The sequence below is a fragment of the Epinephelus fuscoguttatus genome, linkage group LG3 (assembly GCF_011397635.1).
Source record: "Epinephelus fuscoguttatus linkage group LG3, E.fuscoguttatus.final_Chr_v1".
Classification (NCBI taxonomy): Eukaryota; Metazoa; Chordata; class Actinopteri; order Perciformes; family Serranidae; genus Epinephelus; species Epinephelus fuscoguttatus.
In genome coordinates, this window is record NC_064754.1 from 19,233,458 (window position 1) to 19,249,417 (window position 15,960).

Genomic DNA, 15,960 nt, shown 5'->3' on the forward strand with positions numbered 1-15,960 from the left:
CTGGTTTGGTAGAAAATAACAGAGCAACTTCCTGCTACAGCACACAATGTCCAACTGCTTGAAATATGAGCTGAAGAACATAAAGAGGAGGGCCGCAGAAGGAACACACGCAAGGCAGAAGGAGAGCCGGTTTTGAAAGTCTGTATATAATGATGTGGACTGGTTTGTGTTTGACTCTGCCTTTATTGCTGTCTGTGTATGTCAACGGTGAACCGCTCTGACTGGAATGTAGCTTGCAGAGTGCCTGTATAGCTTTGCCGGCAGATTATGAAATACTGCAATAATATCCTGATACAAAGTCCCTCTGAGTTCGAAGGTTGCTGAAGTCCAGTGGGTGCTGAACTTTAAAAGAAAGGTAAGACGCACAGCTTCCTGGCATACTATATTTCATGCACATTTTGTTGGAGGGATTGATTTATATGTTCATGTTTTTCTCTCTGGGCTGATCATGTAACCTGAACCCTGCAAAACAGCACTTTGCCCCTAAGATATAAACAGTCAGTCAGTTGTACTTTGTTCATCAACGCTTGTGTATTTACTGGATATTATCAAATCTAATAAGGCCACTGCTGTATCTGAGTCAGCCAATTTTTGGATGTTTCATTTCCCCAAATGTGCCTGTTTTGCATGACTTCTTGATGAGGATACACTCAAGCGCTCCACACTTTGAATTCTAAAGTCTTGTCTAAAAAACATCCAGATGAGGGGTGTGTCATGCAACAGAAAGTATTTCACATGTCAGAAATGTTGTGTCAGCGCACTTTAAAGAATTTATTTAAGGTCCAGTGTGAAAGATTAAGGAGGATTTATTTGCTGAGTTGCAACCAGCTGACACTTCTCTGGGTAAGAATTCCTTCAGTGTTCACTGAGGAGGTGTTTACAATGAGCCCAATTATCCACAGAGGTCTCCTCCTCTCCAAAAAGAAATGAACTAGCTGTTTAAACCCAGGAAAAATCGGGGCCTTACTTATAAAGCTTCCGAGTGCTAAGTGTTGCTCCTAGAGATGAAATTCAAAGAAAATTCTTAGAATTGCGATGCTTTCTCAGAATTTCCCCTTAAAGTTAAGACTAGGTTCTTGTAAAGATAAAAGTTATTCACAGATTCTTAGACCTTAAACATTAAAAAGTATGTTTCTCTGACACAGCTCCACAGTGGCCAATGCAAAATTGCGAATACCTGAATGGCTCTTCCTAATGCCAATGTTTGCTTATCCATTCTGGATGAGGGTAGAAACATAACAGAGCACCGTGGCAATCTCCGTAGACGAGGACCTGCTCCCTATGTAGATATAAACAGCTCATTCTAAGGTAACAAAAACATAAGTCATATTTTCAGGCGTAAAATAATACACTAAAGAAAACATACTTATTATATTATATTCCATTTCTGCCAGTATATCCCCCCTAAATCCTACACACTGGACCTTTAATGTACAATATCTCTCCACAATTATCACTTCTCCTATATGACATATTTTAGATATTTACAGCTGCGTTTCCACATTGTGAATCATTATCTGCCTCCACTTATGTGGACCAGAGGCGTTACAGTTGTTGCCAGCTACATGACTAAACACTTATATCTGCTTATAGCTACATTATAGTGTGTGTGCGTATGTATGTATCAAAAGTTTTTAAATGTTAAATGGGAGAGTTAAAATTAAGTTATGCAGCTTCTTCTTTTTTCTTTTGCTTGCTGCTGATGTTGTAAAATGCAGATCCAGCTGTTTGCTTGGCATCATGTCAGAGTAAACAGGGACAAGACTGGAGTGTACTGGCGGTCACTGAAGCAGCATCCCTGCATAGCTTGTTGTTGGATTAATAACTGATGTGCTTAAAGTCAGATAATCATGTTTATCATTTATTATTGAAAAGAAAATATGTATATATTAAATATCATTTAAGTTGGATAAAGGGAGTTTTAAACGAGGTGAGTGAACAAGTTTTCCCTCCATGAGGTGGGGCCTCTGGCAGCAGATGTGTGACCCCTGGGGCCATATGCACAAAGCTAACTAAGATAATTAGCCTACCTTGTAATAGATTTCTCCTGTGCACATAAGATAAAAAAAAATCACTTTTAAGGACTTTAGGGGCTCTGCAGTTTTCTATTTATTGCTTCAATTCAAAAGCGAATTCAACTTGAGAACTAATACTGAGAATTTCGCAAATGAATCATTAAGTAAATGCAAACACAGTATTTGAAATTAATAAAACCTAACTATCCCTCAGAACAGCCCTGACAAGAATAACTGAATACTAAAATGATGTATGTGCTGCTGATGTTGTAAAATGCAGATCCAGCTGTTTGACTCTCAGTCACACATTAGGCTGCAGTGACCTAAGAGCAACAAACTACAGACATTCACCCCTCAGTGAGTATCTTGTGACGGAACCATGAGTTAACACTTTTAGGTTTTCAACTTCCACTAAACCTAACCCTACAGTAAGTCAGGGCTAGTGGACCTGAAGCTAAAACAAATACACAAAGTAAATGGACAACCACAGTTTGTTGTGTAAAGGAAGACGTCTGCAATCATTCATAGAACATTCAAGCAACAGACTGAAATACTGTTTTAACAGCCTCTCATGTTGTATTCTAATCTTTACCAAATGTTTATCTAGACTTTAACAGACTTGGTGTCTTCTCTAATGTGTCTACAACTAGATTAGTCACTTATTAAATTAAATGACTGAGTGACCCTTTAAGGAATACTCTTGCAATTGCAGTTTCTGACCAGAGACTGAACCTGATTTCACCATCTGGTCCCAGGTTAGACTCAGGTCATAAAGAATCAGGATGAACTAAAGACATGAGAAAACTTAAAACAACCTCTTTTTTTCCTGCCAACAGATGGAGCACGTCTCTTTCTCGCCGCTGTCCCGCGTTGCCATTTGCGGTGGCACCCATGGAAATGAGATGACAGGGGTGTATTTGGTGAGAGAAATGCAGAAACAGAAGGTAGATCAGACTGGATCTGTTTCTCTAACTACCGTCCTATCGAATCCACGGGCTGTGGATGCTTGCAGGAGATATGTAGAAAAAGATCTCAATCGCTGTTTCACAGCTGCCCTGCTGAGGTAAGTTTGAAAAAGAAAAAGTTGCAAACTGCCTTGTAGTACAAAACTAAAAACAGCCAGACAAGAGGATCCATGTATTGGAAACTCATTAGCCATGTTCTGGCTTCCAGCTCTCCCATAACAGACTCTACACCCTATGACCTGAGGCGAGCCCAAGAGCTGAATGCTCAGCTTGGGCCCAAAGGAAGCCAAGAGGCTGTGGATCTGCTTTGCGACCTCCATAACACCACTGCCAACATGGGCATGTGCATGCTCATGGACTCCTCAGACCCGATCCTACTGCACATTTACAAATACATACAGGTAAGAGCTTCAAGGAGTCATCCAGACAAATATTTTAAGGCATATAATTTGACTTCAACAAATTAGAGCACAGAGCACTAAAACTGCAGATCTCATAATGTTGGAGTCATTCATTCATTATTTTCCATAACTGCTTATCTTGTTCCTTCCTGTCCTATCCTTTCTGACACTTGGTGGGAGGTGGGGTACACCCTGGACAGGCTGCCAGACCATCACAGGGCTGACACATAGTGACAGAAAACCATTCACTCTTACATTCACACCTACGGGCAATTAACCTATCTATCTATTAACCTGTCTTTTGACCAGTGGTTCTCAACTGGTCTATCCTCAGGACCCACATTTTTCCTCAGTCATTAAGTTGTGACCCAAATTTTTTACTCTCCTCTCAAATCTATTTCATAGACACTTCCTTCATGAAATACAATAGTCTTTTGGCATGTATTCATGCCTGTTAATCATCTTTGCATTGACTATTGTATGTAATATACAGACTAACATTTTGAGAATTTCTAGAAAACATTTCTAGAAAAAAAGTTGCAATTTTTTGCAAAAAAGTTGTAAAATTTTACAAAAAAAGTCAAGAATTGTTTGAAAAAAAGTCGTAAAATTTTGAGAAAGAAATCATTAAATTTTGAGACAAAAATTGTAAAACTTTAAGAAAAGGTCATAAAATTTTTTAGAAAAAAAAAAAGAGTTTGAGAAAAAGATCATAAAATTTGAGGAAAAAAGTTACAATATTTCACAAAAGATATGCGAATCCGCGACCCACTCAAAATGACCCCGCGACCCACTTTTGGGTGTCACGACCCACCAGTTGAGAACCACTGCTTTAGACTGTGGGAGGAAGCTGGAAAGAAAACCCACACTGACACAGGGAGAACATGCAAACTCCGCGCAGAGGGGCTGCGCCACACCCTCTTGCTGTGAGGTGACAATGCTAACCACTGCACCACTGTGCCGCCCAAATGTTGAACCCAATGAACTTTAATTTGACTGCAAATACTGCATTTTATTGACATACAATACACAAAATACATGCCGGTGTTAAGCAGGTATAATGCTTACCATGCTCGCCATCTTGTATTAGCAAGCTAACATTTTCTAATTAGCACAAATAAAGTAGATTTGAGGTTAGCGTTGTAGGTGTTTAGTTATAAATTAAAGTATTGTGAAAATAGAAATGGTGGCACAAGAGGAGCAATAAACGGTAAGTGCACTTGCGAGTGCATAGAGCCTTTCTGCCTCTTAACCTCTCAAAGCATTTTAACACTGCATTCACACACACCTTCATACACTGGTGGCCGAGGATTTGACACAAAGTGCAACCTGCTACTTAGTTAAACCATCAAACGCAATCACACATAAGTCCTCCAGTCCGCATGTCCAAGTATCCTTGGGCAAGATAGTGGATAACCGGCTCTCCGTCCTGAGCCACAGCTGCCTAAGTACTTTGTGGACCACAAATGTCTGTACAAAAAGGCCACCCAGTAGTTGTTCAGATATTTCACTTCTGACCAGCTGTTTTTGTTTTTGCCCCCGTTCAAGTAATCTTTGTTTAGGTTTTAAAAATTCCTGCCCTGCACCAGTATTATTGCACAGTATATATAGTTTGCAACCTATAGTAATCATGGTGTCAAGTCAATACGAAGCTGAAGGTGTGGTCATCTTCCAGGATATATCTGTATTTGTATTGTATGGTAAAGCTCTAAAGACTGAACTGAAGCATGCAGGGCTGTAAATATTTGACCTGTCTGGTTTTCAGAGTAAGATGATCTCTGTGCCTGTGAGAGCAATCCAGTTGGCTCTATCACATCCTGAAACATATTCCCTGGATTCAGTGGGCAAACATGGCTTTTGTAAGTGTGTGAATTTTTCTGCCTGCATTTGAATAATTGGATTAATAAAAAGGTAAGATGCTGATGTTTCTCTTGTTCTCTGCAGCGATAGAGGTCGGTCCTCAACCACACGGCGTGCTCAGAGCTGATATCTTTAACATAGTGAAAGAGGGAGTGGATCTCATGATTGACTGGCTCCAGAAATTCAATTCTGGTAAGAAACAACCTCTGGTCAGATTATTTAAACAGGTTTTCTGACTTAATGTTCAAAACTTGTGATGGCCCACTTTAATATTTTCTCTTTTCTTTAATTCAGATATTTAATCAACTGATTGTTACCGTCTTTTTTGCAAGTAAAAAAATGCTCATTACTACTTATTACTGTCCTTTGCCAACAGGAAGTACTTTTGAAGGGGGTGACGTGGAGGCATACTGCTACGTGAAGAGTGTAGACTACCCAAGGGATCCTACAACCAATGAGATTACTGCTGCCATTCATCCTGATCTGCAGGTAACAGACAAGAAGAGATCTTGGAGACATGCACAGGGTTACCCTGAGTGAGGACTCTACAGAGAGTTACCCCCAGAATGTGCAGCTCCTCTCAACTTTGGAGCTTTAAAGCAAGCTTCGGCTCATTGTTAAGCTGTCATATTGTCATTTTCGGATGCAGCACGCAACTACCTCCTGCAACAAAGCGCTAAAAATCCACTTTACACTACCTGAGGACACAGTTAGCTGGTGAACATGGTGGAGCATTTAGTGGCTAAAGCCCCCAAATTAACACCAATGTTTCTCTGTATCGACTACATGCGTACATAATCAACTGTTTGCCAACAAGTTCATTTTCTGTATCGCCTTAAAAAGGTGGTAATATGTCAGTGATCTAAGTGGTAAAACAGTTTCCTTTGCCCCCAGATGGCCACAAAATCAGTCACTGCACCCCAGTCACCAGAGGAAAATTTTGGTATTGTACTTTTTAACAAACAAATATGGCGGCACAGTGGTTAACACTGTCACCTCACTGCAAGAGGATTCCTGGTATGAGCCCAGTGTGAGGGGTTCGAAACCAGGATGGTGAAGCCCTTCTGTGTGGACTTTGGATGTTCTCCCCGTGTTAGTGTGGGTTTTCTCCGGGTGCTCCGGCTTCCTCCCACAATCCAAAGACATGCTGGCTGGGTTAATTGGTGACTCTATATTCAATATGAGCGAGAATGGTTGTCTGTCTCTATTGGTGTGTTCATTTTGTACTCGGAGGTCGGAAATTCCCAGTTCCCAGTCAGAAGTTTAAACTCGAACGCACCCTGAGATCGGATTTCCAACTCGGAGCAACTGCATCGACCCCGACTTACAAATTCAAGATGGCTGCCGGTCACATACGTAGTGAGTAAACACTCTGCTAAAGTACTGTTTATAGCAATTTTATCTTATTTGTTTTACATTAGGTCAGCCTCATCTGCGGCGTTCATCAGTTGGAGTGCATGATGGTTTTGAAGCTGTCTATACTCCAAAGTGCAAGGGCATCAAAGGCTGTCTTGCGGGCATCCGTGTTTTTTTCCGACTTGTCCACCGTTGTCAACTAGAATGCAAAAACTGTTGTCAACTCGGAGGTGATGTCATTCCGACTTCCGACCTCTGAGTACAAAACGAACGCACCATATGTGTCAGGCCTGTGACAGTCTGGTGACCTGTCCAGGGTGTACCCTGCCTCTTGCCCAATGTCAGCTGGGATAGGCTCCAGCCCCCTAGATGGTGAGTCTCCAGCTGTATGTGAAATGGCCACCAAGGCACAGACCACTGACCAAAACCAACAACACCAGTCCTTTTTTGGTGACCAGTAGCAGTGTTTTAGCAGCACATTGTGGCGTTTCCCAGTAATGGTTAGGACTGAGCCATCCCGACTTTTCCTGCAGCTTCTGTGCCACCAAATGTGGGTGTTTTGTCCCAAAATATAATCTCTCCGTAACTATAACCAAGTGATTTTTGTGCCTAAACCTAACTGTACCTTCACCACACTGTTGAGAAATGTTATGCTTCAGAATATCCACTACCAAATAATGTGCAAATTTAACTTATCCGTGGTACAATACAAACATTTTCTGTGGCGAATGGGTTGGTTATTGCAGGTGAAGCTCTTGGCAAGAAAGTGACCAAGCCTATTTCCCAAAACATTGAACTAGTCCTCAACAATGCTGCATACGTCAGTCCCATTTGCAGTTATATTTACATTCATGAATCAATAAAGCCCTGTTTTAGGAAGCTATGACAGGAACAGTAAATGCCATATTTGCATTTAAAAGCTGCCCTGGTGCATGATGACTAATGTGTGAGTGTTCTCTGTTTTTCTCCAGGATAATGACTTCAAGCTCCTCCGACCAGGCGACCCTACGTTCCTGTCATTTTCTGGGGAGACGGTGAAGCACGAGGGAGAGGAACTCTACCCTTTCTTTGTCAATGAGTGTGCCTACTATGAGAAGAAGATCGCTTTCCATTTAGCTACGAAGGTCACTGTGACCATACCGTCTATAAGTGTGAAGAAGGACTAAGAGTACAGAGACAGAATGAGACCAACATATACACAGACACTTTGTTATAATCAAAGAAAAAAATAATGTGTAACCTTTGTGTGCAATCATGTTTAAATCAATCACTGCACAGGTGCTGAATTTATAATCCTCCAACTATTGTATATTAACTAGACTTGGATCTTTTTTACGCTGTAGCAATGATGCAAAACACTGTATTTGAATAAATTAAAACATGGATCACTTTAAACAACTAGTGTGTGTTAATATTTAATGTAGTTTAGCATGTTAGCATGCTAACATTCGGTATTTAGCACTTAAAGCGACACTTACCTTTCTGGAAATTTTACGCTTTTCTTTGTTTAGGTTAAAATGCTATTAATAAGCTGATGGCACACTAAAATGTAAGTGAATTCCACCAGAGATAAAAACTCATAATTATATCATCCTCATATGGTTCTAAGAAAACTCTGACCAACTGTTGCATTCGGACCAAATGCAATGATTGGCCGAGCGTCCTGTCTGTCTTCCCCATGTGGAGGCCTCCGACAGACGTAACCGCTCGCCTAACATCCCTAACGTTAGCGTACTGTAGCGTAGCCTCTGAAACATTGTTATCTTCCTTGTGTGTTTCCACTTACTAGTAACGTTAACATTAGTATCTAACGTTAGCACTGTAACCTTATTCTAAAACTCATCAGTCATCACTGACTCCGGTTGAGTTTTAAAACTCCGGGGTTGCGTTTGACTGTCTTGGTTGTAACGTTACACTCGCTCTCCTCTTCAGTGTATCTAAAGTTACCTTGCCAACGCCTATGTCTACGTAATGAAGACGTAATGGAGGAGGGGGGAGTAGGCCTTTGGAGGGAGATGGAGTTGCAGGAGGAGGGGGATGGGACTATGGAGGGAGGCGGGAGTTGTGGATGTTCGAATTTTATGTGCTGTGTGAAATGCAAGAAAGGTAAGAGATGCTTTAACACAAGTCCACCTGAGGCTGATGGGAAGGTCATTTGTTTTGCAGGTGTTTGATCATAGACCAAAGTACTGCACAGCTATCAGAACCATGTTGCTAACGTGGCTATAAATAGCAATAGCCAAACATTTCTGTAATCTTTATACGATAACGCCAGTGAGGATTGATGATGACATTGGATCACACAAAAGCAAGTAGTCAGAAGTGAGCAAATGCCAAATTTATCAATACAGAAATGAGGACAGTGTGCTTCAGAATACATAAAAACATTTACAAAAAGCCAGAGTGTGAACACGTCAGACAGGTAACAAAACATTGTGACACAAAAACATCACAATTTGTATTCTGGTGCTAAGAAATTAGTTATTTTGGAATTTGACACACAAAAAATAAACAAATTCATTACCTTTCCACACAAATGTTGAGTGTAAAGACATAACAGATTCATGAGGTTTTCACTTGCAAAATACGAGTTTGCAAATTCAATTGTTATTCAGTATACCAATCCCTTTCATTTTAGAGTATCACCAACAAACATTTGAAAAGCTACAACTAATGTAAGAACTGATATTTTGCTGGCAAACCAGTCAGTTAACAACTGATGAAACTGAGCTGTAAAGCAACTTAAAATAGTGAAACTTCGCTACAACAAATTTAAAATGGCAATGTATAATGTGGGGATGAAACATTAGAATATAAATGTTACATAGAGGTCACAGGTGTGCTCAAGTGGCATCGAATCAATTCAGTTTTTTAACATTCAAATGAACCGCGTCAAAACGTATTACATCTATAAACACAGGTGATAATGGGAGATGAGTGGTTTCAGTTTTAGTGATTGACACCGAGTCAACATATACCACAGACTCAAATCAACAATTAACACAGATGACAGAAATGTCATCTTAAAAGGCATGCACAGAAAATGCTTGATATTTAGTATTAGGCAAACAAAATAGCACAAATAAACATTAAAAACAAAGACAAATAAAGGCTTTCATAGTATTATCCATGCACTAATAGATAAGGTTACCCTGTCTTTGATAACTGCAAGTCTGAAATTTGTGTGCAAGTTTGTAATCTATAAACTAAATGATTTAAGGGCAATGTGGTGAAGCAGCTTTAGAAACAATGGCAACTGAAAAAAAAGGCATTAAAGTACGGCACACCAACAGTTAACACCAGAAATAACAACTGATCCACAACATCTGGGTGTTAAAAAAAAACATCAAAGAACATGCTTTCGATAAGATACAAGTTAAAGATGCTTGACAACAAAGGTGATGTAACAACTCAGAGGTATAACACTCTTTTTTATGAGCACTTACGATGATTAGCTGCAAATCGGTGTATTCCTGCCAAGGTTTGTGATAGTGTTGTTGTTTTAGTACAGTCCTTTTCTAACTAGAAACCATTTTTTTTTTTAGAAAATGCAGAGACAAGTAGGCTGTTTTAAGGTAAGTTGTTGTTGTGGTAGTCTCTCTTTAAGCTACCCTGTAAGCAGTCATACGGGTGTAGTTTTTGCGGTGACTCCTGGCCGCCCACAGGAACAAAGCAGCTGCCATCATCTGCAGAGGGAAGGAGATGAGGGCGAGGTAGAGGGACCAGCCCAGCGAGCCCTCCAACCCTTCTGGTGGTGGGGAGTACTGTTTAAGCAAATCCACCCCAGCCAGGAAACAGCAGACGGTACCCAGAGTGCAAAGACCTGGTAAGTCAGAGGAGAAAGATGGTTTAAAGTGAAATTTGAAGCACTGCACAGTAAGATAAAAGAAACAGTGGGAATTTAAATGTCACGTTAGCCCAAACTAAACAACGACAACCGAAGGTCAATACTGAAGCCAATAAAATCTAAAGCCCAGCTCAGACAAAAGATTTGCAACCAGACAAAACCGCTTTAGAACTTTACAGAGGAAAGCTGCAGTGGTGTGAAGGCTGATGATGTCACCTGCAACTCAGCTGGTCAAATCGCAGGTGGCTGGTTTTAGCATGTAAAGCACCTGTTTCAACAGCCAATCAGCTTGCAGTGAAGTCTGCTGATCAACTACAAATGACCACAGACAGCGTGTTCGCTTGCTGCATCACGTACTTCATCCTCACCGAGACCTCTGTTTCTGTCCTCACTGTGTCCCAGTGTTGGACAGTGGGTCGCTGCTGCTGCTGGCTGTATGTACTTATGCCACCCGCCCACACACATATTCTTGTTGGCTGATTAATTGGCACTAGTTATTTACATTATTGTGGCGTATTTATCATGAATACAGTCCTTCTGAAGCTTGTTTTGTTTCTGTTTTTCACAGTTTCATCACTACTACAAATGCAGCTGTAGCCAGTATCTCACTATCACTATCCTCATTCATATTTTAAGAAGCTACAAATTGTATTCAGCCACAAAATAAGCCTGACAAGCTGGAAATCAGAGCGAAAGTACAGAGAGTTGTTGCATAGAGATGATACACCGTCTCATCTAGTTGCATTGGTGTGAACCAGCTGGTTTTTAGAATGTTGCCGAACAGTGCATTGCAAGTCGTTGTCTGTTTCAACTCGCCTTGTTGTGAATCTTTGGTCTGAACTGGGCATGAACTGCAGTCACACACATCTTCAATAAAAATACAAATGTATGAATTTACCACAATCAGGATTTTGTTAATACAGCGCATAATATCAGAGGAATAAATACAGAAATAAAAACCAACCCTGCTAACATCAGAAGAATTTACTAAATCTTTCTGAAATATAACATTAACCTTTAAGGGTAACTGCGTATATCACACAATGTAGCAACGCCTAAGTATTTAAAGGGTGACAATAGTGAAAACAACACAGGATAAGTGACGTGATTTATCACATTATATGTTTGCTACATGGTAATGAATCAAAGCAAAAGAAAACTTTGAGGTTTCTACGTTCAGGAAAGTAAAAGCAGACTGGTGGGAATGTATGAGGAAGAACTCACCTTACAAGAAGACGGTCACAAGATGGGCTGGGCGATTAATCATATTGTATTTTCAAATACAATTTGGCTTCCAGCGATTATGGAACAAGATAATCTAGATAAAACGAATATTGTGCTGCAGTCTGTTTTAAAGGGATGCTCTCGTTTTGTCTTGTGTTATAAATTCAGCACACCACTTTCAATAACAATAGTGTGCTCAGTGTTGCCAACTTTCTCGCTGGCAACTTTTCAGACTCTCTGGTGACTTTATTTCTAAAAATATCTGCCACCACGACTGCTACAAGTGCAGCCTGTTGAGCTGTCATAATGTTACCAGGTGGAACTCTCAGGATGGCTGCTAACACTTCACTTCAGACAGCATCACTCGGATGTGTCTATTAGCAGAACAAGACACACACAGACTGTAAGGTGAGTCCTTAATACAGCCTTTACTGTTTTCTTTTTCAGTATAAAGGTCATCTCTCTTACTGATTGATTATCTGTTAAAGTTTTGATTTAATAAACAAAACAAAACAAAACAAAACAAAACAAAACAAAACAAAACAGATAAACCTTATATTCACTGGCACATACAAACTACAACACCTTAACTTACTGGTGTGCTCAAACTCTGCACTGAGTTGAAGTTAGTACAAGCCAGACATGTACTTTAATATCAGTTGATCTTTTTCAATTACTATTTATGTTAAAGAAGAGCATGGCAGCAGCTCTGCCTCTCTGCTCCTCCATATACTGTTCATCTGAAAGGATTTTTGTTTCACCGACGAGTGTCTGCCTATCACAATCAATCATGGTGGCTGCTACAGTACTTGCCACCACCCCTTGCCCTCCATTTGTGTTTTCTTGTTTACATAATGGCATAGTAAGAGGAAGAGAAACTTAAACCCATATCCCCCCTTCTGAAGTCTGTGGGTATTAACATCACAGATTTTATGTCATGTCCATTTTTTCTGGGGTTTATGGCAGGAAAGGGGGAATATGCATGCTCTTAACTCACCTGCAAGTAGATGGAGCACTCCCACGCCCAAGGTGGGGGTGAAGCTGCGGCACAGGCAGGCACAGACCCCAACAAGGCCACCAAGGAACACCAAAGCCAGAGACACCAAGGGCAGGAGAAACTGGCACCTCCACAAGTCTGCATAAAGGGTAATAAAAAGGGTTTACTAAAAAAAAAAATTCTAGACAATAAAGGGATGGAAACAGTAAGATTATCACAATTTGACAGACAATTTGAGGCATAAAGGCATTTGTTGGACAGTAAATTAAAAAAATTTCTTTGACAAATTTTTCTGATGCAGATCAGCATGAGCCGATAGCCAAAGCTAGTATCTATAGCAGAAAAACAATATAGTTCAGCTAAACATCACTTCACAAGAGAGGCTCTATTTTCTAAATTGTCTGGGGAATTACCGTGACATTGGATATGTTAATGCCATGTAATTTTTACTGCTACGTATTTCCTGATTTCAAATATTTCATACATAAAATAGCCCATTTGGCATTATCAAATAATTATCTGTAAATGATATTGTTACAAAACGTTCACAATCGTTGGCAGTGGCCTTCATGTGTGGTGAAACTGGGTTCAAATGGAAGCAGGAAAACCAAAAACCTTAAACACAACCTCATGTAAATCGACAGACACAAGGGAAACAGACAGGGTAGACTCACATGTTCTGAGCATATCTTCTTCGCCATTGATGTTTCCAGAATATTTGTACTTTGGACTAAACTGCTGAGGAAGAGTGAAGCTCACACACTGCGTCTCCATCTTTGGATCTAAAGTCACAATCAGAGAGCGAAAAATTCAACACAGCAGTCAACCCTTACCGAGACACAGAGTGTGATGTAGGGATGGGCATCATGAGGATATACAGTACACCATTAAACAACAGGAATGTCTAATTTCTCCTCTTTAATACTGAGGTAGCTATACCTCTTACTGTCAGTGGTTGTCTATGTGCTTTAATGATATATACCAACACTGGACTCACAGGTAGGGATGCTGCGATTTAGGCTAATGCTTCTTTTTAACTTTAACCATCAAGTAACTTTTAAAGTTTGACAAAACATTTTTTTTCTTTTCTGTATTAAAACATCAGCTTGATGTAGTGTTTTACTAAAATTCAAGACACCATTTTTTTTTATTGCATCCACATTTTTTTTTTTAATGAAAACTTCTGGATGTTTTTGTGGTGGCGAAAAGGCCTAGAAATACTTAGTCTCTATATACAGACTCTACATTCAGTGAATATAGAGTCTGCAGGCAAACCCCGGAGATCTTGCCTCCAGAGGAAGAGCGGAAGAGCCCTGGTTTCCGGTGCTAGGCTGTGTGTAGTCCGCGTGATATTGACCAATCACGTTTGAGCCGGCTGCAGTTGTTGCCAGGTTCAACGGTCCGTGCGGTGAACTAACGAGGCGGAACATAATTGGCGTCACTGCAAACTCTGAATCCATCGCAATGGTTCAGCATATTTACTTATATATAAACAGAAGTCAGAAACGGAAATTTGCCTCCTCCGCCCAAATCAAACCGGAACGAAAAAAAAATCGGGGGTCTGCCCCCAGAGGCTGTATCTCCATCTGCCGGATGTCAGACGCCGAATACAGCCGATGGGTTCCGAAAATGAGAAATACTTGACCCTTAAGGTCAAGTTAGAAGCAAAACATGTTTACTGAAATTGAGCAACCCTGAATGATGTCACTCTGGGGAGAAGTATTTGAAGTCTTGACCTTAAGGGTCAAGTATTTCTAGGCCTTTTCACCACCACATATTCTCAATCATTTTTGATCACATTTTCCTGTAATGCAGCCAAGAATATTTGGTGTCTTGGAAATGTGTCACCTTGACTACAATTAATATAGTTGTATAACTCTAATAAATCATGGCAAGCACAATCTTGCTTTCATAACGTGTATAAAGAGAGATCTACCTAACAGTGTGAAATTAAAGATGTGAAATCAAAATAGGAACACTGTGACAGCTGTGTGGAGAGGTCATATTTTGAACGGGAGGTCATACCTGGCTCTTTGAACCAGTATGACCGGCTCTCGCTGGGCACCTGTATGCACCTCCACCACAGTCCCAGGGTGCCGTTCAGACGGAACATGGTCTGGCTGAAGGTCTTCTCATTGAACTCTCCATTGATGAAGTCGTCTCTGAGCTCAGTGGCGTTGCTCCCCTCATTTTTAACTGGTGGGCAGCTGTACTGGTACCAGTGCTGAGTTCCCACAGCCACAGAGAGGTAGACTGTGGCCAGCAGACTAAGCACTGAGCCAATGACAAGAGCTGTGGCATAGCGGTTATCTACCATGATGACCAATAGCTCGTTTAGAGCCTGTTTAACAAGAAACTACTCTTTGATATAAAAATGCAGTTTGGCTTCCACTGTGTGATGGTTACAAATGATATGTCCACTTTGTGTTTAGGCACCACGGCATGTCTGTTAGCATCTGTCAGGTAGTATGACAGTATCAGAGTATCTCACCATGATACTCTACTTAATGATATTGCTACTGTACTGCATATTGTCCCAAACACGGATGAGTTCACAACCTGCCGAAGAAGGAAACATACTCACAGATTAATGTCGAGCTATTTGTGTATTGCACCCTGTTTGTCTTGTCGCTTAACTTCGCTAGTAAGCAATTGACAACAGCAATGTGTTGTTAGCTTGCTTGGACTTTTACATTTACTTGTTTCACACAGCTAATATAATAATAACAAATGTAACGTTAGCTTCCGCATCTGTGCGACAGTTAGCATCTTGCTAGCTAGCTAACGCTAATTAGTAATTAACGTTGGCAACAGTTGGCCACATCAGGATAAATATATTTAACTGACAAATACACGATAAATGTTTCATTCTTGTCTCTTTCTTTTACCTCATAGTTGGATAATACTTCCAAATATTGGCGTTATTTCTTTTGCTCGTTAAATTTCCAGTTGGCCTCCGTGTTCTTCTTCTACGCTATGAAGTTTTCTTCTTCTTCTTTTAATTTTTACTGGTTGGAAAACTAGTGCGTTATGCACACTGCTGCCACCTGGTGCAGCGTGTACAAGTCAAAACCATAGACAAGGGGTGTCAAACTAATTTTATTCCATGGGCCACATCCAGCCCAATTTGATCTCAGATGGGCCAGGTCAATAAAACCATCACACAATAATCTATGAGTACCATCAGCTCCAAAATGTTCATTTTTTTGTGTAAAGAATTACAAGTACGTTCTGTAGATGTTCATCCGGTCACAGTAAATATTCACTGTTCATCAGAAAACTGTATTGTGGTCAG

The 15,960-nt window shown here is 40.4% G+C and overlaps 2 protein-coding genes across 2 annotated transcripts; one reads left to right on the plus strand and one right to left on the minus strand.

Annotated features, from left to right (window-relative positions):
• LOC125886233 (N-acyl-aromatic-L-amino acid amidohydrolase (carboxylate-forming) B-like) lies at positions 1–7,982 on the plus strand. The gene is made up of 7 exons (XM_049572265.1): positions 1–355; positions 2,852–3,078; positions 3,189–3,381; positions 5,147–5,240; positions 5,326–5,433; positions 5,618–5,730; positions 7,569–7,982. The coding sequence occupies exons 2-7, from the start codon at positions 2,852–2,854 to the stop codon at positions 7,761–7,763; spliced, it is 930 nt and encodes a 309-aa protein (XP_049428222.1). The 5' UTR covers positions 1–355; the 3' UTR covers positions 7,764–7,982.
• A 938-nt stretch (positions 7,983–8,920) lies between these two features.
• On the minus strand, positions 8,921–15,686 carry LOC125886078 (claudin domain-containing protein 1-like). Its single transcript, XM_049572021.1, has 5 exons — positions 15,554–15,686; positions 14,691–15,224; positions 13,340–13,447; positions 12,666–12,803; positions 8,921–10,420 (listed from the first exon to the last, which is right to left on the minus strand). The coding sequence occupies exons 2-5, from the start codon at positions 14,980–14,982 to the stop codon at positions 10,200–10,202; spliced, it is 759 nt and encodes a 252-aa protein (XP_049427978.1). The 5' UTR covers positions 14,983–15,224; positions 15,554–15,686; the 3' UTR covers positions 8,921–10,199.
• Positions 15,687–15,960: the final 274 nt, after the last annotated feature.